Genomic DNA, 21241 nt, shown 5'->3' on the forward strand with positions numbered 1-21241 from the left:
TTCCGTTGGAGAGCTGGCTTCTTTCTTTACCCGTACCACCGAACCGCCCGCCTCCGTGCCACCTGCCGGGTGTCTGTACGGTGGACGTTGGACATCCACATCAACCGCGCCGTCTCGAATCAGCTGTCGCCTGCTCTTCTTCTGTCTGTCTATCCGCTTTTTCCATTGTGTCAACTTTCGCTTCTCTTGCCCAGCTGCCCGAGACCGCATAGACGACGAAGCCGTCAGTGGAGCCGTGCTAGTCACCCGTTTGGTCGAATCTTAGCCGCAGCTCTCTCTCAACCGCCCTTCCCAAGAGACGGGCATACTGCAGCATACCTACCTAAGCTTGGGTCGCAGAGACAGACGTACAGCTCTCAGCCTGATCTGGCCCTCTGAAATTCCCCAATTCTCTCCCAGCAAGGCCGTGGTCGCGTTGCCCCCAGGTCGAGCCAACTTGCCTTCCCCATATATTGTCCCTTCAATCGTCAGGATCGCTATTTGGGTACCCCTGCTGTCACAGTAGACCCGCCGCGACGCAGCGAAACCAAACCTGGCCCTGTCGATATTTCGCGTGAGCGAGGCACAGACACGGTCAGCTAGGGTCGGCCTGGAGCCACCCCGGTCTCCGTACCGTTACTCTTCCCAGCACTGAGGTAGCAGTAGGCACAGCTCCTCTTAAACTGCCCTCCCCACCCTCTCGCTCTCGAGCTTCTTCACTCTCGAGCCTCTATCGCTAGTCTGGAAGCTTGATGATCTCCGGGCCGTCGTCTACGAGACCTTCCAGCACAGCTTTATTCCTTCGCCTCGACGGCCTCTAGGATCACGACCAACACCATTTAACCAGTGCGGCCCAGGACTAGACCCAACCGACCAGAAAGCAAACTGCGTGGGGCTCCCGAGGCATTCTCGACTTTGAAAGCCGCCGAATACCAGTCTGCTGGACAGCCCGGCCGACTTCCATCACTACCTGCGTCGGTGCCGGAAGGTTATCGCATACGAACGAGTCGAGAGACTGACGATGGCACTCGAAGCCCCCCTCCGGTCGTCTATCGGAAGTCAAATATCTGCTTATTCCCATCACAACGATATGTCTGTCTCATCTCCCGACAACGGTTCTTTTCAATCCCCTTTCGCCAGCATGTAAGCAATTATGGTCGTACGGTGTCGTTGTAGTTCCCAAGCTTATATGTGGGTATAGGTCTTCGAACGCCTCAGATCACTCCGGCCGCAATTCTCTGCGCCCCAACTCCATTCAGAGAGTTCCGTCGACAAATTTGAACTTGATGAGCCCGAGCGATATTGTTGGACCTTCACCAGTCACTTCAACAGGTACTGAAACAACAGAAATCGAGGACGAAGAGGCGGAGGAGGTTCAGGCCCGGCCTAATGTTACCAATCCGGCACCACATCCTCAGGTTAGTCTTCTGGATGCCATTCCCAAGGCAGGCAGCGTGACTGACCCATCGTAGCTCATGATGCTCTCGACCAACATTCCCGATCATTTGCGGCAGAGTAGCAGTGAAGAAGCCGTATCAGTCATACATGCGCCGGAAAGCTTCCATAGCTGGGTAAGTATCTCATGGAAACTCTTTCCCAAACAGGCAGAGAGTAACCTTGGGACAGGCCTCTACGGAGCCGACAGTAAAGCCGGATCAAAGCAGCACGAGATCATCACCCAAGACCGATACAATGAGTCTTCCATCCGTCACCGATCATGCAATTAAGGTACGGCTGCCTAAAAGCTCCACCTGAAGCCATTCAAGTACTGAGCTAGAACAGTCGAGATCCCCTGGACTGCCTACACCACCTCCTCTCTCCACAGATATCCGGCCCGTTCGGTACAGTCTAGACAGCGCCACACCACGCGCGCAAGACCTCCACGACATGCTTAATGAGTCGTCCCGGCTAAGGTCTAGCAGCACAAGCAGCCTTGAAAGTTTGTATATTCCACACACTCATCCTATGACTGAATGGGCTAACGCGAAACAGAAATCGACGAGGCTAGAGAAGTAGAGACCGATACCGAAAATTACGACGAAGAGCCCTTCGCTACCCCTGCCTTGCCTCAGGAGGATTCGGAAATCAGGGCTCTACGAACCGCTCTCCAAGAGTGCTGGACATTGTGTAACACGTTAGCGAACTTGAGCTCGATTCATCGAACACGGATGTTCAATAGCTCAGGTACTCCCGATGCTCACGAAAAAGCTTGGATGGCGTGCTGGAGGCTTTGCCAGCGCCTGTATGACAACCGCGACGAAGACCACTATGATCACCACGTCCGAGAGAATCTCGATCATTGCCGAGACTTTTGCCAGTCCCTTTTCGACGTCCGGCAGAGGAAGGATGAAGTTGCTGATTCTGTTTTGAGAGTCAGTTTTGAACTGAACAACCAGTGAGTCCATTCCAGAGATCCACAAGGGTTGGACAAATCAGCTAACCATGATCCAGTCTCTATAGCGCTCAGGACATCCAGAACCTCCCAGAACCCTTCCGGGAGCGTACTTTAGATTTCTATATTACGCTTTGCCATCGATTGATGAAACAGCGAAGCGAATTGGCCGATGAGACGGACTCTTTGCTAAAGGCGTGTTGGTCACTTGCCGAGATGCTGTTCAGTCTGAGACAGAATAAGCGTGACGGAAGAGCTCCTGACGAGGAGCTCTTGTGTTCCGCGGTACAGGCATGCTGGGAGCTTTGCGACCTCTTCAGAGACGGGTGGACTCAAGTGCGGCCAGACCGAAACACCCCACGACCGAGCCAGACGAGCTTCTTCGGCCATCAGCAGCAGTATGATCAACCTGCTCGAGGTGAGAGCAGAGCGTCGAACCGATCATCGTACTCAAAGAGGGAAAGTCACAAAAGCCTGACCGAGGAACGGCCACGGAAGCCGCCACCAGTTCCTGAAACTCCCGTGACCGAATTTGAAGACACGCCGATCTCTCCAGAGAGCTCCTCACCCCGAGTGCCAAATATTCTTGTTCTAGGCACAACATCTGACAGCGGACGTGGGGGACGGTGGTCAAGCAGCGCTTCGCAATTGTCGAGCTACTCGCAAAGCAGCAACAAGACATCAAGCACGGCAACAACGACTACGGCAGGCGAGGACAGCAACAGCAACCGCATCAAAGCCCTCGTCATTAAGGCTGCCATGAACGTTGGCTTTACTCGAGACCCGACTCTTGACAGTAAAGCCGAGAAGTCAGCTCTCCAAGCCTTTGTCAAGCATATGCCCACGGGCTCCTTCGGGTCCTTGCCTGCGCACTCGACACTTTTACAGCACTACAAGAACCTTGTGCATGCCGATTCGGCTTTCAGGGGATCCTCGCTGCTTCCGGCCCATGGCAAACGTATCTCGGCGCATGACCTGGCCAAAAGCGTTCACTACATGAGCCAAAGATCTAGCCAGTATATATTCTTGCGCGACCTGTACAGGCTCGTGTTTGGCTTCCCACCAGAGGAGGGCGAGTCGAGGAAATCAACAACTATCGTGGTCTGAACGCCTACTTTCCCTCAAATCTTGTCCTATTTCTCTTGTTTTGATTTTTTTTTCCCAACTGCATTGTTCTTCGGGGTTTCCCCACGAAAACCACTATTACAGCCTATTTCACCATCCTCACAAGGCCGAGCAAAGCGGGTAGGTCGATTGCGAAGAAAAATCTGCTTGGAGAGGCCAGAGTTTCAAGCAGACGCACACATACACACAAACAACATGCAAAACAATACACAACATACCTGGGGGAGAGCGCCCGTCTGTTCGTTTCTACTGCACTAGATACCCATCGTGGACGGATTTTGGCGCTGGGAGCTTGGACAATGGGAGGCTAGAAAATCGTGCGTCTTTTTCAATGTCGTTATGAGAACAAGGCAGGCTGGGAGCGTCGTTCGTTACATTACATGTCACAATGGATATTGTGGCCAATCTGGGAGGAAATCATCTTATAGTCTATGTCGCAATGACCACCAACTACCTATCTATTTATTCGCAAGCTACCGTGCCTGCGTACCGAAGGTCCAAATATGGTGAGTTCATTGTCGAAGAGGAGTTTGTCGAAAAGGAGGAATCTGCTGAAAAGGGGAAGAAAGGGGGTATCGTATTCGAAAGTAGGCAAGGTGTTATGTGATGCTTCGTTGCGTTCTAGGCGACAAAAATTGTATGTGAACTGTAACTGAGAGATCGTATGCAAGAAGGAAAAATGCGGATCGTAGCTCTACTCGAGAGGACCAAAGAACTGCTGAGAATAGTCGGCATGGCCCTGTGGCTCTGCACTGTACATGAACAGTTCTTCCCACTCGGCATTGCTCACGTTGTTCCAGTCGACGCTGATGTCGCCAGAGAAGCTAGCGACGTTCTGGCCTTCGATTTGTTGCTGCGCAGAAATTAAGGCTCCAGAATCTTGGTATGTTCCGCTGCCGCTGGCCATCAACTCAGCATATGCATAAGGTGCAGAAGTTTGGGTATACTGTGGAACGAGCAGATCTAAGTTGAATCCCGGTGCGGTATCATAACCAGTCACGCCCTGCCAGGTGCCTGATTGAGTACCCCAGAAGTTCCTCTCTTCCTCGTTGTAGGGTGCTTCCCATGGCGCAAATTGCGTGGACTGGGAGAAGTTGAGGCTGGGGCTCGCAGATAACATCGTTGGGTCTGCCCCTGTCCACGTGGGAGCAGCTGATGGATCTGGTTCTTGGAACATAGTATTCTCGAAGTTGACGGTGCTATAGCTAGATGGGTCCATCGGGCGGTCGAGCTGTGCGAAAAACGAGCTGTCAGTTGTTGGTCCTTGAGGATACTCATTGTCGATGCTATTGAGAAGCTTTGTCAGGGGTGACAAACTGGGGTCTGCATGCACATGATCTGTGCCCATTCTCAGATTCTCGGGGGTTACAGGGACTTCGGGAAGATTGACATTGAGTAGGTTCAACGCTTCATCATCGTGTCCGGTCGTCTGGGGTGCGTTGTTGTTTGGCATCGGGGATAAATACTGAGCAGGGAGCTCCTGGGAGTATGTCTCCTGCGGCTGGGTCTTCAAACGCTTCGGGATGCTCTCTTGAGGTCCTTCAAGCACTGGAGGAGATAAGCCTGCATCCGGGGCTGTGATCGATCCATCACCCGCTTCCTCAAGCTCATCCCGCTTTCGCTTCTGCACTGTAGAAGGGAAGAGCATTTGCTCGTAGTGCTGCTGAACAGGCTGTACACCATACGGGCGGTCGGGATCCTCCTCGAACATCTGCAGAATCTTTTCGTGTGCGGCAGCATACTCCTCTGCGTCGATGCGCGCCTGCTCATCCTGCTGTACCTCGTCGGAGGACAAAGCCAGCTTCCCGGGAGCCTCTGAGGGAGAATTGTATACATAGCTTGCCAGGACCTGCAGCATGTGGTCCTCAGAGACTGAATCATCCTCATTCGTAGAAGATGTGAAGGATTGATCGTTTTGATCGTTTTCGCACTGGATGGGTGCAACCATTGCTTCCCTAAGTTGATTAGAATTAGTAACTTGGGTCACGTCTCCCGAGAAGCTGAACCGACTTACTGCCATGGAGATGGAACCGCAGTCTTTCTATTACCGCCATTGTCCGGGACCTGTCCATTGATCATTGCCGTGCTGCCAAAAAATTATCAGAAAGTGGCACTCTTCACGTTTTCCAAGCAAAGAAGGAGAGAGTAAGGGAGGCGTAGGCCAAAAGGTAGTAGTGAAAGGGCCCATCGAGGGAGGAAACTTACCCGAATTCAGGATCATGGCCATATTTGGCTCTGACGTATTTCAATTGAGCCATGGTGAGAGTCTTGCTGAATCGCTGTTCGTACTCGCGCAAGGTGTCCTTATGATCCTTGTCCTTGACGAGGCTGTGATGGAGAATGAAGATAATTTCTTCCTCAGTATAGGTGATTTGACCAACCATCCTTAAGGTTAGTCGTTTGTTTGCTGTATTTGCAGGTGTCTCAGGTGCATACCGAGAGGCCGTGTATCGTGGATAGGATAGCTTGGGTTGGATTGTTTGGGACAGTGTGTGAGAAGAGGAAGAAGATTTGTGTGAAGTTTAGAAGTTTGGAAGTAAGGAAGTTCAGAAGTGAAAAACTTCGGAAGTAAGGAAGCGACCAGAAAGAACCGTAGGAGAGTGATCCACGAGTTTTCTCAGAGGGAGGGACGAGTGATTTTTGAAGAGGCAGTGATTCAGGGCCACAGATATACATAGAAGATGGAAGGAGGTTCTCCTGGGGGAAGGAGCCTCCCGTGAGCTGGACACGCGGCACGGCAACGGGTTGGGACGGACGGTAAAGTTGGTTGCACCTGATTATTGTATGTCAAGGCATCAGAGTCATCTATCATTGAATTCTGTTTTGTCTAGATCTAATTCTAAAATGCGAGGGCTGGCCTATGCCATTATCCATCGTCTAATCTATGTCTTGAGTCGTCTTCAAACTCGATCATTTCGCCGATTGCGCCTCTAGTATTCATATTTGCTGCTTGCGTGCAAAGATTCCCCACCAACAAGTCACGTCGGTGCCCTCCTTGTCTTCACCCCAGTCATCCTGGCCATCGAGTGTTCCTTCCTCAATGCATAGTAGAGGGTTTTCCTGGCTTCCCATAGCATCTCGGAAAGCCTTGAGAAGCTTCTTGGTGGTTTCGTCTCGTAGCGGGACCATTACAACTGCGCGAGCATCGTCTGCAATTGATAGCTGCTCAGAAAAAGCACCTGCCAGAAGCCCTGGATGACAGTCGTCGTAAAGGGGGTCAGCAACGAGGACAACCTATGGGCTAGATTAGCAGTCTCTCCGTAGCAATCTTCAATAGTCACGTACCTTGAACTGGTTTCGTTTGCCAAAGAGATCCTGATCAATTTCCTCATCCCCTGAGCCACCCCAAGTAAGTGCACCAGCGTTCAATGAACCTCCCAGCTTCTCCACCGTGGCACGGTTGGCCTCGACGTTATGGCAAAGATTCGACATGATATCTGGCAAGTCGCTGAGAATTACATGAGCCTTCCACAAAGCTGCCGCCGCAAGTCCAAGTAGGCCTGTGCCAGAACCTAATTCCAAGATAGATGGTCGCGGCTCGCCCAGAGATTCGTCAAAGAGCCGGAAGAGAGCTGTCGAACCAATAGATGGCAAGTGCTTGGCGAGAACGTAAGAAGACCCCCAGGTCTTGAGACCAAGTGAGTCGCCGGTCAGGGGCGGCTCCCGGATTATGAGCTCAAAGGTCGGCGTGAGGTCCTCTTCTCTAAAGGGCCATCGCCGAGTAATCTCGCCCATGGCTACGTGCGGCATTAGAGGCTGCGCAGTTCAGGAAAGGCAGCAGTCATTGTCAACACGTACCGGTTCTTCCACATCGTTCCGTCATCCTGCGGCTAGCCTCTGACCATACTTCCTCCTTCTTGTCATCGTCCTCAATCCAGGAGAGGCCGCTCTTGATGATGGACGATAGGTACATCGTCACTTCGCGCCGGAAATACGCCGTGGCCTCTTGTTCATGAATGATATCAGATCGCCTGCGCTTGTGACTCCATACCGGAGGGCTAAGTTCCAGTTGCTTCAGCGTGCTGAGTAAGTCATCACTTGACGGCTTTTGCCACATCTGCGGGAAGTCCTTCGGTTCGAGTATCATGGTTGCGGATTAAGAATCTATGTGCAGTCGTATACTATGAACACCTGAATCCGGTAGAATCCGCATCAAAAGAGAAGAAAATTAAGCAATAACGTTGACCAGAAGAAAAGGTGCGTCGTCGATGAGAAAGTGAGAAGGGGGACATGTGTCTCAGCGTCACGGAAATTTTGTGCAGCGGTCTGGACCTGACCAAAGACCCCATCGCCAATACAAAACCAAAGGGACCTCACGCAGGAACCACAGCGGCAGGGCGATAAGGATCCTTATCGCTAAGCTTCGGGACCCACCTCATAAAACGTGGATCCAGATCTGGCAGGTGGGGGATTGCTTCGAGGGGTCTTTCCTTCCGAAGGTACCTGCCAGTCCAGCTCACTGATTGGTTAGCCTCATTTGCAAGGCTGCCGCCAAAGACCCTTGCAACCCCACGTCACAAAAAATTCATATATAAAGCGCCAATTTCCGCGCAGAGTCTGACTCCTCTTCTTTTTTCCCTTCTTCAAGCACCGTCCTCTTCAACGCTGCGTTTCTATGCTACAAACGGAGAGATGTACGCGCAAGCGGAAGTCTCTCATTCTACCAAACTGGCATATGAGAAATTCGGAGTAACTTCTTCACACCACTCACCCAATGTCGCCTGCCTAGTGCGGGATGACGGGTCTGCCCGCGAGGGTCTGGCGTGACTTCACGTCTGCAATTGGCATCAGAAAAGCAGGGCCCGGGCCGTTCTCATGTATACCCTGATTCCCTCTGGGGAGAGGGGGAAGATGAGCTCTGGACTCGGTGTCCCTATGGGAGAGCCGTTGCGAAAAGATTGTGCAGAGCACTTGAGTGCGATACGCAGCGTCTGGATCCTGGCTGGCTTCGGCTGGCCAGGGACTTGACAATTCAATTCCGATCATTCTGTTGAGGACGGTGCTTCACCTTTTTTTTCTTCTCAGGTAAGATACATATTTTTATGCGGTTGCGGCTTTATGAACCAAGGATACTACTGACGAACAAATATGCCCTCCTAACAATTATTCTATGTCTCCCTTACTTCACCTCAAACTCCAACCTTGACCGACACGTTTACCGCAGACGCCAATCGCCAACTTCCACGTCAGCCAGTACAGTACAATTCCAGCAAGAAGCGATCGACGACGCATTAGAATTTGACCATTGCCTACCGCATCACTCACGACGGGCTCTAAGATCCCGACTGTTGCCCTTCGCTACTGGCGGCCCAATATGGATCTTTGGACTTTGTGCTTCCCATGCTTCTAGCCGGCAATTTAGATAGTACGGCTCTCCAGACGTTAGAATTGGTATCGGCCAGACTCCGAGCTCTATCGAGGCGCTCCACCAGATCTTCGCAAACGAGATTCTCCTCTGGGGCCTTTGCGGCCAGATCGACGATATCCCTGACAGCGTCAACGACCACCTTGAATTGGCCCTCGGCGTCTGGTGATTTGTCGTCAAAGCCTGAAGCTGGCGGCCAGTTCTTCATCTGAGCGCCTTCAAGTGACTGCAAACACGTCTCCACCTGCGCCATTACTGCATCGAAGTTGAGCGGCGGCGGCGATCTTTCCATGTCCGCCTCCTTCTTGCCTTTCTCTGCATCCTTCGATATCATGTCGACCCATATCTGATTCTTTGTCGCTGGGCTGGACTCCTTGATTTTCTCCACCTGCCCCAGGAACTTTTGGAACGCTGCGTCGTAGACCTCGTGTGCAATTTCAAGCTGGTCATGTACTTGAACTAGCAACAGCCTGATTTGAATGAGGCGATACTGGCGGGACCGGACAGCGGCTTCACGGTCTTGTGGAGCCTGCTGAACGAGCGAGAGGCTTGCCACGGCTTTCTGAACGCGCTCAGTTTCGTCTTCGCTGCTTTCGCCTCGACGGCGACCGCGTTCCCTGGCTCCGGAATTGTCATCTCGGTGTCGACCACTCGATAAGGGGCTCATGATCGGTGAGGATGCCCGTTCGTGCGGCGGCCGCACGTAATAATACGGCGCGAGATATGCCTCAATCTCAAGCGGCGAGGGCGGCGGCGGGTATCGCGCTGGGTAGGGCCTTCGTGGGCTGTAGTGGAAAGGAGGATCGTACAGGTTACGAGACATTGCACGTTGTGGCAAACTTGTTGGTGACGTTGGTTCGCAACAGAAGCTTGAGATTGCTTCCTTTCGAAGTCCAAGAGTCTCCGGCTGGGAGCGGTGATATGGGGGGAGCTATCTGACATATTTGAATGGCTGGAAATACCCTGCCATCCTGCGAACGATCCTATTTCTTTCTTCTCAGGCTAGATGACTACAACTTGGAATTCCATCATGTGAAAGAAGTCTTTAGCTGTCGAGGAACGGGAGTCCGTACGTCGATTTTCTGCAGCTTGGCATTGTATTGGACACAAAGACAAACCGCTCTCTGCGCCTTTCTTTCATCTTGCAAGTTTCCACTCGTCTTTGTTTAGGCAATGCTGCATATTTGCTCTTCTTGTTGATAAGGCTCAGGTAACGGACCATTATCTGTCTATTTGCATTTCCACACTCGGAGTTCCTCAACTCAAGATAAGTGAGAAGACCCGCAAACTAGTTTTTCGGACATAAATCTAAAGGGGATCTGTACATCTTTCTCTTGTCAATACTTGAAAGTCAGCTTAGTCTTCAATACAAATCACATAGAATCTGAGACCTTCTTTCACAATGGACAAACCCCATCTCGCTGCAAGCTTGCAAGAGAATACGGGGCAGTCTCTCTCAACTCTTCCATATTTGCATCCTTCATGATTTTCTCTCTCGCCCTTTCAATGGACCACCCCATCTCAAACAAACCTGCCTTTTTCGCTTTTGAGCATTGCATATCAGTAGCGGCATAGCCGACCAAGGATGACGTGGGATCTCCCAAGTAAAGTTTTCGTGACATTGCAACATCAGACACCGGTAGCAATCGCCACACCTCCAAACAAAGCAAAACAGACAACCCCCGACCCCGGGAAAGGCTAAATAAAAAACCAACGGCGGGCGGGCCGGGAGCCGGCGGCGTACGTGTGGGGGGTTCTGGAGGCTGGGGCATGGTCGGTTTAGCTTGGCAAACCCGGGACTCCTCCTCCACCTCCCACGCCTTCCGGTCCCCCCGCTATTACGGAGTACACTAAGTAGAAATGTGACTTGTAGGTACGGAAAGGAAAGGTAAGTTTGTGACTTCATACCCGTCAGCCTACCAACACATAGAAGGATCGTAGAGGAACAAGCCCGCCCATTCAAGCTTTTTCTGTCTCTTCGCTGAACAAAAACCTCGGATAAAGCGTTTCATAGGGAAAGGGTCACTGATGCCTTTGGTGGCGTACATTCCGATGTTGGTTTGCTTTTTTTTCCCCCCAAAACCTTTTCACTTTCTTCATTGGGATCCTACCTGCTGCAGGACAGGATCGCAGGATGCGGGTGGGCAAAGCAAGCCACCAAGTTTGCACATAAGGTGCCTTAGAGATAATTCATTTTCTGCTAAACTCTTTATGGGGCAAAACCCAATCTGTCATCTGGCTTTGCTTGTTTGCCTGCAGGGAAGACTAGATCTGGATAGCGGGAAAGAAGAAAGAAAGAGAAGGAACAAATGACAAGATCGAGAGACATGCGTAGGTATGCGTGAGGTTCTTGGATCCCCATCTCCAACAAGATCTGGATCAAAAATTGAGGCATTGAGACTTGAGAGCCTCGCACGCAGCTAATTGAGATGCTCTCCTCCACGAAAGAAACATTCAAGTGTCCCCGTGGTTTGAAGCGACGAGGAACGAAAATGCTCACGTAAGGAAGGTCTCTACCATGTAGGAAAGCAAAGTACCAAAAGCCGGGATCCCCCCCTCCCCCAAAGCACTCATCTTCCTGTAACCCCGATTTCTAAGAACAAAAAGAAAACGAGCAAAAATACTAGAACAATCCATTTCCGCTGACACATCTTCTTCTTTTCTTGCTTTGCCCACCCAAACCCCGAGAGCAAATCTCCCAATACCCATTTTAATGAATTGCGGGGAGCTCTGGTGGAGTCGTAACCTCCCTCCTAAGCGGAAACTACCGCTGGTCCTGCGGAACAACGGGTGAGAATTTTGGGAAGCCACCTCCATGTCACGATGCAAGCAAAGGCAGGTCAGGTCAGATCAGATCAGAAAACCTCGCAAATCATCACATCGGTCATTTTCTTCCTCCACAAATGTAAGTATCTCAATCATGAAAAGCACCAGCCTGGCAATCGTCGCGTGCCAAAAAAGAAAAGAAAAAGTATCTGTACGGATATCCGGCCCCGTATTATCCAGAAAATGGAGGAGAGATGAAGGAGTAGGCGCACGGCCGTTTTCGACAGGACAAACAGCCAAGGATTTGCAGGTCTGCAGCCAGGGGGCGAGGGTCCCGTCATGACGTTGACACCCTGTATGAACAAACGCCGCCTCGTTTCTCAGCATTCGTAAGGATACACCGCATCATCACTGCTATCGACTCAAGCTGCGGGTATCACCAGGACTAGTAGTCTCAATTCAAATCAACCAGTCATAGTCAGGCAATATAATCGTTCAAATGACTTTCATTTGGATACTGTTCTGTTTTGTGTAGCTGACTACCACCTGGTATCGATCAAAATGAAGAAGACAAGAAAGTGAGTATCTCCAAAAGGGAAATATTCCTGGCCCGCATCCACGGTTTACCAGTTGGCTGGTTTTTTTTCCAGAGTCCATGCAATCCTATATGCTGGTCGCCAATGCCCGTTCCGTCCCCTGTGATGCAATCCCAGCCCAAGTGAAAAGAAAAGGAAAAAGGTGAGAAAATCATTTCGCTGTTGCTGATGCTTTCAAGTGGCCGTCCAGTCGAGGACTCTCTTGAGATGTCCCGAAAAATTATCGCTTTTTCCAAAGAAATCCCAAAACACGTTTCTGCGCCTTCGCCTTTTTGGCTGGGGCTTCTTTCGCCGTCTTCTTCGTCGATACGTTGCTCTTAGAAAGCGGCCGTTCAATCAGTTTGCAATTGTCCTTCTTGGTCCCTCCCTAAGCGACCGCGATGGGGGCGCTGCTGGGGACGCTGTTTGGAGGCGGGCATTCCTTGTAAATCTCAATCTTGAGAGTTTTCAGCCGCTGGCGCATGTCGAGGAGATCCGCCATCTTGTCCTCGGGTGGGTTGCGCATGTCTGCAATCTCCCAGTGCAGAGCCTCATACTTTTCATAGAACACCTTGAAACGCGCGGCTTTGCTGACCAGGTCGGGGCTGAGCCCGCGCTGACGCTTAGGGGCTTGCTTGGTCCGGGCGCTCTCGTTGGAGTCGGAAGATTCCATAGCCTTGCGCTTCTTGGGTGGTGCTGAGTGTTCAAGATCCGATGCGTTCGTTGGCGGTGACGAAGCCAAAGGCGATGACTTGGCCGGTGATGTATTTTTGCTCTTGAGAGAGACGCCAGATGAGTTGCGGGATGATGCATGTGAGGGTTCTGCGGGCCGTTGCTTGAGGCTGACGGGCGCCTTGATGGGCGCCTTGGGCTTAGCACGCTTGGCCAAGGGGGCGCCAGAACTTGAGCTGCTGTCGTCTGCCTCCTCTTCCCTCTGTCGCTTGGGAGGCTGTGGTTTGGCCGCCTTGGCAGTCTCTCGTGGAGGCTGAGGCGACTTTTCCTTGGGCCTCTCAATTGATCTTTCCACAGTCCGCTCTACAGGCTTCTCAACTGGTCTGGCTTTTGCCTTGGGCACAGCAATCTTCGGCTTTGGTGGGAGTGCATGTTCGATCCTTCTCTTGGGGGCAGGTGCAGCTGCAGGCGCTGGCCTGGGCTTGGAAGCCACAATGCTCGCCATCGGCTTGTCCTCTGAAGACTCTGAATCCGAGTCTGAGTTGGTCACAAACTCTGCAGAGAGAATCCGGCCGTTCTTGCCAGCTGGGGCTGCTTTCTCCTTTGCCTTCGTCGGCGCGGCCTTGGGCGTCGCGGGCTTCTTGTTCGTAGACAAGAGACGCTTAACCTGAGAGTCGGCAGCCTTCTTCGGTTTCGGCGGCAACGGATTCGATGATGATCGTGACATTGTCTCGCCGCCTTTCATCTTGAGAACGTCTTCGTCGCCATTATCGCTTGTCGCATCGCTGACTTTGATCTTGGGAGGTGGTGCGGCGGAAGCCTTGGCGATATTTGCCTGCAACTTGCTGAGGATCTTGCCCTTTCCTCGCTCTTCCCGGGGCAAAAGCTTCTGCCACTCGGTTTCCGTTGTTGCCAGCCGCATCTTATCGAATTGACGGATTGCGTTGTCGATCGCTTTCTGTCGGGTATCTTGGGTATCATATTCGTACTTCCACACGTCCAACTCTCTCCAGTAGTTCTTTCTCAATGCCCACATCTGCGTATCCGGCTCGAACTGGGCCACCTTCTCCAGGGCAGGCTTGAAGTCTTCGTCTTTGCCTTCCCATAGGCTCTCCAGGTAGTCGGCCGGCCGCTCCTGCACCGCTAGTTCATGTACAATCATAGATCTTTGCTCCTTGGACTTCTCGACGATTTGTTGCGAAGAAGCGTAGACAGGATTTATCGACGGTGAGCTGACGGCTACCAGAGCCGGTGACCCTGAGGGCGATGACTTGCCGCCACCATTGCCGTATGACGCCATGCTCGACAGCAACTTGGACTTGGCCCCCTTTGCCGTGGGCTTCTTGTTGGTGCCCGGCAGCGGCCTATCCATGACCTTTGATCTATTACCCTTGTTAGTTGTGTCATGGCCACCATGACCCAGCCACTGTCAACATACTGCTTCTTCGATGCCGTCGCCGCTGCGATGGAGTTCTGCAGATTCTCTATATCTGAGTCCATCCCGGACGACGAGGTTGAAGGTGCACCCTTGGCCTTGGCCTGCTCGCCCTTCTTGGGAGCCTCGGAGCCGGGCAGCTTCTTCCATAGTGAGGAGGTTTGTGGTAGTCGTGTAGCTCGTTTCGTCGATTCGAATGGTTTCGTGAGGAAGAGGTCGTGTGAAAATGTCGCGGAGATGGGAGAGAGGGTGTGGGAACTGGACCCGTAGAGCAATGTCTTGGTAGCGAGGCAGCATTAGTATCTGTCAACGAACAGCGCTTCCGCTAGCGGGCGGGACTCGTTTGTGTTGGCATCGGACGGCAGCAGATGTCCCAGATGAGCAGCGGTGCACTGCTTTCTTCGCCTTGCATACAGGTACAAGTGCCAGCTCTTCCCGTCGGGAGGACAAATGAATTGTTCGAAGGGGGTTCAAGGAAATGGGCAAAGAATAGCGTTGCGTGGGACTTACCGGGCTGCTCCCCAAGGACAATTGGAGGTCCTCACCACCCTGTACACACTTGATCATGTCCTCGAGTACATGGTCAGAAAGATTGATGCAGAAAGCCTGTGGTGGTACAGGGTTTCCCGAGGCGGCCGAGCTCTCAAGAATGAGGCCGGATTCCGGAACCTTGAGTGAAGAAGGCATCTTGGTTCTCTCTCTCTCTCTCGCTCTCTCGGATCACGCGAATCAGCTGTATTGACGGTCGGTTGCACCTCGCATGCTCCGGCTCAGCTTTCGCCTTGCGAGCAATATTTCGAGTAGAACTAAGAGTTGGACAAGTGTAGAGTCGAATGTCGAGTCGGGGTATCGGTGGACAAAAGGAGGTTGTTGTTGGGTTTTGGTGGTTGAGTTGCGTCTATTATTCTCGCAGGCGGATTATGGGGCGGGTCGGCAGGACGTCACATTGCCATGGCGAGGTTGAATGTGGATTCTTCCGGCTTCGCAAGAAGTGAATGGACGAGGACGGGGCGTTGGGGTTTGAGGCTCGAGGTTTGCCCTTTTCGTCTGGAGAATGGATATAAAGAATGATTCACCGCAGTAGGTAAACAAGCGAGAGAGAAGCCTTGTAGACAACAGGGTGAGGAGGAGGTGAAGATGAGAGTGAAGGGAAGGAAGTCGAGATCGGGGACAAGAGGAGAGTAGCGGAAAGGAAGCACAGGCTGCACAGCCAGTCAGCCCAGCCCAGGTCCCCAGCCAAAAGACAAATGGGCCGTGGGCGTGGGACTTGGAGTGAGCAGAGGGACTGAGGAGTGGGAGAGAGAGCCCAGGCAGGCCGGACCGCAGCAGGGCCACCCACCGGTAGTAATTAGTGCGGGTACAAGAAGCGGTACTTTCGAAACGATGGTGGGCTGAACTGGAAGCTCGCTGGAGAGACCACTAGAGACCGCTGGAGCCATCGGGGTTTACTGTAGCGACCGCTGTGGTTTTCCGCGGCGATATGTACCTGACTGTGTACCCACCCCCATGCGAGACAGGGTGTCACGCCTGGCCAATAACGGGTACTTGGTGTGTACTTTGCTGAGTTCATCGGCTCAGTCTCCAGAGCGAAGGAGGGAGGGGACGGGGGAGGGAGTGACTGAGCAGAAGAGGAAGAAGGGGACCCACAATGGGTACGATCTCAAGGGCAAGCGGATGCTCTGACTGGCTGGACCAACGACCGTGGCCGGGGGTCTGGTCACTCTGGCGGACGCCTGGTGCCTGTACTTCTTGTACCTCTGACCTTTTTGGCCGAAGCGACAGGGGTGGTGGGGGTGTGCGAAATCAACCAAGGGGACCGTCGGTGTTGCTGTACCTTGAGCCTTGAGGTCTACGCAGTATCCGTACAGAAAGTCAGAAAACCAAGGCGACCACTCCAGTCCAGTCAGTACGCATGCTGTATCGGTGCCATGATGACTGAAGACCACCATCTTAGGAAAGCAACGTATACGTAGACGTAGAGTGAGCCAGATAAGATGAAGAAAAGTACAAAGTGACGAGGTCAAGGTAAAAGACGTAACCCCAAATCATTGAGTCTGTGCTGCCCTGCTTTGTACCGTTCAGTTTCTGTTCTGTTCTGCGCATTTGCCGCCAAAGACATGGACGCTTGATGTCGGCCCAGCCCACCTCAGCCAGCTTTGGAGGGGGAAACCAGAGGGGAAACCTAGAATGGAAGACCGAGGTGAGGCCTGATGGAGTAAGACAGTCGACTGGGTAAGACGGTGCTTGGCGTTCTGCTTCGTATGAGATGTGATTGTACGTAGTACTCCGTAAGTTGGCACTGGATCAGTCAGGGCCAGTCATAGTCACGCAGCCGTGGTGCCACATGGGGGCAGAAGGAAGCCAAAGGGCGAAGACATTCGAACGGTGGCCGCAAGACAACACAGAGGTAGAAGCACCACTTGCGCGCGATAGTGCGAGGAGTCAAGACGAGGTGGGCAATGTGTAATAACCTATGGAGAATTTCGAAAAGCATTGGGCATGGGCGAGGTTTACACGACAACTTCCGGCCGGGGGCCCAGCCCGGCATAGCATCCGATAGCGGGCGGTCCCTCACCTCGTTCCATAATCCATTTAACCTTCACCGTATCCCTCTGAGCCTCTTTTTCACCTGCCTCCTCCCTCTTTACGAATAGTCTATTGTCTATCCGTATCCCTAATCATTCAATTACTAAGGTATGCTTGTTCTCCGAGTCACGGGGTCCAGGCCCACCCACTTCCACTTTGACAGGATGACATTGACGACTTGAGCAAAGGACATGAGGAAACCGTAATAGATGAAAAGAAACTGTAAAACATAATCCAATCAGCCCAAATGGTGAGACGAACGACCAGAAAACCCGCTGCGCAGCAGGCTACCGGACCATCCTCTCGTCCGCATCGTGCCGGAAAAGGATGACTTGAATTTTGTCAGTGCTGTCACCGAGTAGGGAGGTGGTATCTCTATGGATATTTTTGGCCTTGACTTTTCCCTTTCGAATCCCATAGTTCGTTCCCCTGTCATTCGGTGATTGGGCCCGCCGACTCACTCACCTCCTCGTCTTGTTCCCACTCCTACGAAAAGTCCCATATTCCCAGTCGCTACCCCTTGTTCTTCCTGTTCCTCTGTCTCCATGACTCCATCGCTTTCATTTTGCTGTTATGATAAGATTGATGAGAAGAAAACCAAGGGGCACTCGCTGGTGGCTGCTCAACAGGAAACGGAAACGGGAGCAGGCAGCATGTGGCAAACCTCGTCTGTGGTGGCCTGCCTTTGTCCCATCGTTTCCAGCAGCCCATGCCGTTCTTGTCTTGCTCGTCGATATCTTTGCTTCATGTTTCTCTTCTGGAGGGAAAAGAAACAGTGATGCAGCCGTCCGCCTGTTCGGGCCCGGAGGTGGGTACCATATCTTCCGTCGAGTTATTCTCTGCAATCATAACAGCCCGACGTATTGCTTCGGCTTCCAGTTGTTTGAACGAAGGGCAATCCGTCCAAACTTGACACACGGCCGCGAACCTTAACAAGGACTGGATTGGCGGGCAATCAAGGGCAAAACCGCTTTGTCCGGTCCAGCCCAGTCCCAGTTCAACCGTAGCTAGTGGATCTGCCACCCGAACGTAGCTCTCGCCGTCTCAACTGTAACATTGTTACATGTTCAATACCTCAACTTTCGGTCCGCCGCCATCCATCGCCCTTGCGCTGTTGCATTTGTCTGCAAGACATCTCATCCCGTTTGGAGAAGTACGGATATACCTGCGCCCGCGAACGGGTCATGCTGGATATTGCGACGAAGAGGTCCTTACCATTATGCTCATACATCACCAGCGGTGACTGGGAAATCAGAACGACGAACCTGGTGCTTTTGGTAGAGTGACTTGCTCCCACGGTTAGCAATACCGTAAATTGTTTTTGTAGGGACGAAACCGGTCCACTCCAGTGCTACCATTCGGCGCTATCCTTGGGTGAAAGATGGTCTCCTGTCTCGTCCTGTTGTGGTGGTGCTGCCCTGCAGTTCCTCCTCGGTGGGCTTAGTACCAAGCCTGTACCTCGACTGCAGAACGCGGCCTGTCCTTACTTGATGGATACACAGGTTCCATGTTGCGACAATGGTGATGGTGAGCGCACTGGGCTAGCAGCGGCTAGTGCACCCCCCTGTCGGACCTTGAGTAGAGGCCAATGTCGCTCGCTTGATGAATTCCATTGGCAACGGATACTGGTCTCGACACCCGGGGAAGAAGCCGTCGGATGGGTTTGAAGTTTTGAGTACAGAATATGCCTTTTGAGTAGTTGCCTTGCTGTTCCATGGCGGCCAGAAGTAAGAATCAACGACAGGAAATAGGCGAGTCGGGAAGACGACGCCAGACTGGCATGACTGGGTATCCAGAAGGCTTCTCTGCATCTTGTTCTGCTTCGCTGGCATGGCATAGTAAGGTAAGGCGGGCTGAAACCCCGTCCGCCAATGGTGGTGCCGCTGGCTGGCGTCGCCGGGGCGGTATTCTTCTTTACTCGACCTCTTGCGGCTGGAACGTGGCCGGCAGCTGGTGACCGATAGAATTCGTTGCACGCAACGTCGACCGCACTGCAACTGGTGCGTGTGCCTGAGTGGGAACACCCTTCCTTCTAGATGGAATGTGAAGAGGGCCATACCAGTGGCAACACCCACACCATGCCCGCATCCGTCCAAATTGGCCGGCGCGATCGCTGCTGGCTGAACGGTTCTTGAGGGTTCAACGACTGGGAGTAAGGCAGAGAAGTAAGGGTTTTCCGACCAAGCCGACCTATTCGACTTCAGCCATGTTCATCCAGATTGACCTGGGCCGTCTTCGGTGTCATGGCGGAATGCGGTTGTGTACGTAGCAGTCATTGAGATGCAGCGGCTAGGTGTGATGAGGGGAAGCCCATGTGCTGTGCAGACGTTCTACTGTGGTAGGTCGCCTCGCCATCCTTCAAATGGAGTCACGGACGGACGGCCGTACCTGACCTTCTATGCTGCAGCTGGTGCGGGTCTCATGAGGATCCCAATGGGTCAAGTAGCTTGCGCTGTCACTTGACTGTTTGCTGCAGTGTCCCATCGTCGAGGAGTGTGACTGTGACCATTGATCAGTCTACCGCTAGTCTACTTGGTGCTTCCACACATAAAGTCACCGCCGGTGTTTGTATCTCTATGCCAGGCTCTTCAAAGACTCTGACATCATTCGGACAAATTCGAGGGCGCAGAAGAGGCATCCGCATAGGTAGGCGACCGGGTGGTTAATTGGCAGACAGCATCCAAGTTCCAGTAAGTTGAGAGTTGGGTTGGCTGAAGGGAGACCAGAACGCACATCCCGGCTGGATTACTCTAGTGTTGAAGGAAACCAATGAGAGCGAAGACGCGCGTGGGAGAGGACAGAAGGTGAGGGAGGATTGGTAGAATTATTCCGCAAGGTACGGATTGATTTGAGGCGGACGACAGGATCAATGGAAGAGACGGGATAAACGGAAGGAGGTCATCGAATTGTTGGTTCCTGCCCTCACTTCAGTCTCGGCGGTACACCTCCGTCTACCACCTGCACCTGCCATTGAAGCACCAGTGAAGCAGCAGTGCCCAAGTGGATGGATTGGCACATTGGGTGATGATGCGCGAGTGTGCTGGGTTGCTGGGGGCGCGGGAGAATCATACCTAACTTTTGGTTGCAGCCACGAGGTCATGTACCGCTGCAGTATCTGTACCTACCTGTGAGTACCTCGGAGTGGATCCCGTCTAGAAATGTATGTTGTTGCAAGTGCAAGTACGGAGGCGTCGGGAAGGTACCTCGGGAACCCCAGTCGATCCTTCCACTCTTTTGATGCGGTCTTCGTACCTTCCTCTCGTACGAACACCAGTAGGTACGAATATCGGTACGTACCTCAATTGCCAATGTCTCTTTCCTCGACAACGCCTCCGAAGCCTCCAAAGCCTTGAGACCCAGCTGGTGTTTCCCCGGAATGAAGAAAAAGAAAGAAGACCCCCAAATCGTCGACGGTGAACGATGCTACAGACGACTTTTCACAGAGATCGAGAAAGAAAAGAACAAGTCAGAAAAACAAATACTATCCCGCCGTGCCCGCCCAAGACCCCTGTCGTCCATTCACCACGAGCTGCCCGCCATCGACTCTTGACGTCGTTTACAATTGCAATTTCTGCCATCGTTTCTTCATATTCCGTACCACTCACAGAGAGACACACGCAGCGAACATCGGACACGACTTTGTGGCTACCCGGGTTCCCGCGGGAAGGGAAGTCACTTTAATCGGATTCATCATCGGGCCCAGACTAACGCCGAAATAGTGTTTCCCCTAACCGCCAGAATGAGCACTCAAACGGCGTGGGATGGTTGGTGCGGGATGATGGATCATGCTTGTGTCCTCGGATCCGCTGGCTTTTCCCGTCACGTCACTTCCCAGTTTCCACTTCTTCAAGGGCAGGCAGGCCACAGTCGTCGACTTTCGCAATATGTGCCCATGTTGGCGGGCCGGCATGCAAAGCTTCGCCAACTTGCAAGCTATCGCGGGCCTTCATACGGGCGCTCGTCCGAGGTGACGCAGTACCTACTTACAGCCATCACGATCACGGGTCAGGCCAGGAGCCAACAGCGCCACGGCCTGGGTACGAGCCCGAGCCCCCAATGACACTCACCATCGTATGGCCTCCCCAAGCAAGGCTCCAGACTGGCTTGGTTGCTTTCGTGGTCAGCTTTGTCGTACCTACACTACCAAGAGCATGGCGTAAGGCGAACGAAGCTCGCGATTGGCAGGGCCGATCGCTACGCAGCAGTGTACGTACCGTATATGGGCAACTCTCTAGCTGACAGGCTTGCTACACATGCAGGTTGATTTGGATTTGATTTGCATTTTGTACTCCACGTCAGGGGAGGCGGCAGATGGCAGCTGGAGATTCGGCTTGAGCCTGAATCTC

General features: G+C 52.7%; 5 protein-coding genes across 5 annotated transcripts; 1 reads left to right on the forward strand and 4 right to left on the reverse strand.

The window, feature by feature from the left end:
* Positions 1 to 901: 901 nt before the first annotated feature.
* Positions 902 to 3478, forward strand: CTAM01_01343 (uncharacterized protein; the record flags this gene model as incomplete). Its single annotated transcript, XM_060517385.1, has 7 exons — positions 902 to 1122; positions 1181 to 1397; positions 1452 to 1550; positions 1606 to 1707; positions 1762 to 1918; positions 1972 to 2374; positions 2440 to 3478. Coding segments are annotated over 7 exons (2238 nt in total), but the record flags the coding sequence as incomplete, so codon positions are not given.
* Positions 3479 to 4190: 712 nt separating this feature from the next.
* On the reverse strand, positions 4191 to 5880 carry CTAM01_01344 (uncharacterized protein; the record flags this gene model as incomplete). The annotated part of the gene is made up of 3 exons (XM_060517386.1): positions 4191 to 5451; positions 5511 to 5582; positions 5702 to 5880. The coding sequence occupies 3 exons, from the start codon at positions 5878 to 5880 to the stop codon at positions 4191 to 4193; spliced, it is 1512 nt and encodes a 503-aa protein (XP_060387847.1).
* A 553-nt stretch (positions 5881 to 6433) lies between these two features.
* Positions 6434 to 7583, reverse strand: CTAM01_01345 (uncharacterized protein; the record flags this gene model as incomplete). The annotated part of the gene is made up of 3 exons (XM_060517387.1): positions 6434 to 6730; positions 6782 to 7233; positions 7295 to 7583. The coding sequence occupies 3 exons, from the start codon at positions 7581 to 7583 to the stop codon at positions 6434 to 6436; spliced, it is 1038 nt and encodes a 345-aa protein (XP_060387848.1).
* A 1186-nt stretch (positions 7584 to 8769) lies between these two features.
* CTAM01_01346 (uncharacterized protein) lies at positions 8770 to 9684 on the reverse strand (the record flags this gene model as incomplete). Its single annotated transcript, XM_060517388.1, has 1 exon — positions 8770 to 9684. One exon carries the CDS (start codon positions 9682 to 9684, stop codon positions 8770 to 8772), a length of 915 nt encoding a protein of 304 aa, XP_060387849.1.
* A 2906-nt stretch (positions 9685 to 12590) lies between these two features.
* Positions 12591 to 14996, reverse strand: CTAM01_01347 (uncharacterized protein; the record flags this gene model as incomplete). Its single annotated transcript, XM_060517389.1, has 3 exons — positions 12591 to 14256; positions 14313 to 14587; positions 14820 to 14996. The coding sequence occupies 3 exons, from the start codon at positions 14994 to 14996 to the stop codon at positions 12591 to 12593; spliced, it is 2118 nt and encodes a 705-aa protein (XP_060387850.1).
* Between the last annotated feature and the right edge of the window lie 6245 nt (positions 14997 to 21241).

This window comes from Colletotrichum tamarilloi, assembly GCF_030869305.1.
Source record: "Colletotrichum tamarilloi strain Tom-12 chromosome Unknown Scaffold_3.1, whole genome shotgun sequence".
Taxonomy (NCBI): Eukaryota; Fungi; Ascomycota; class Sordariomycetes; order Glomerellales; family Glomerellaceae; genus Colletotrichum; species Colletotrichum tamarilloi.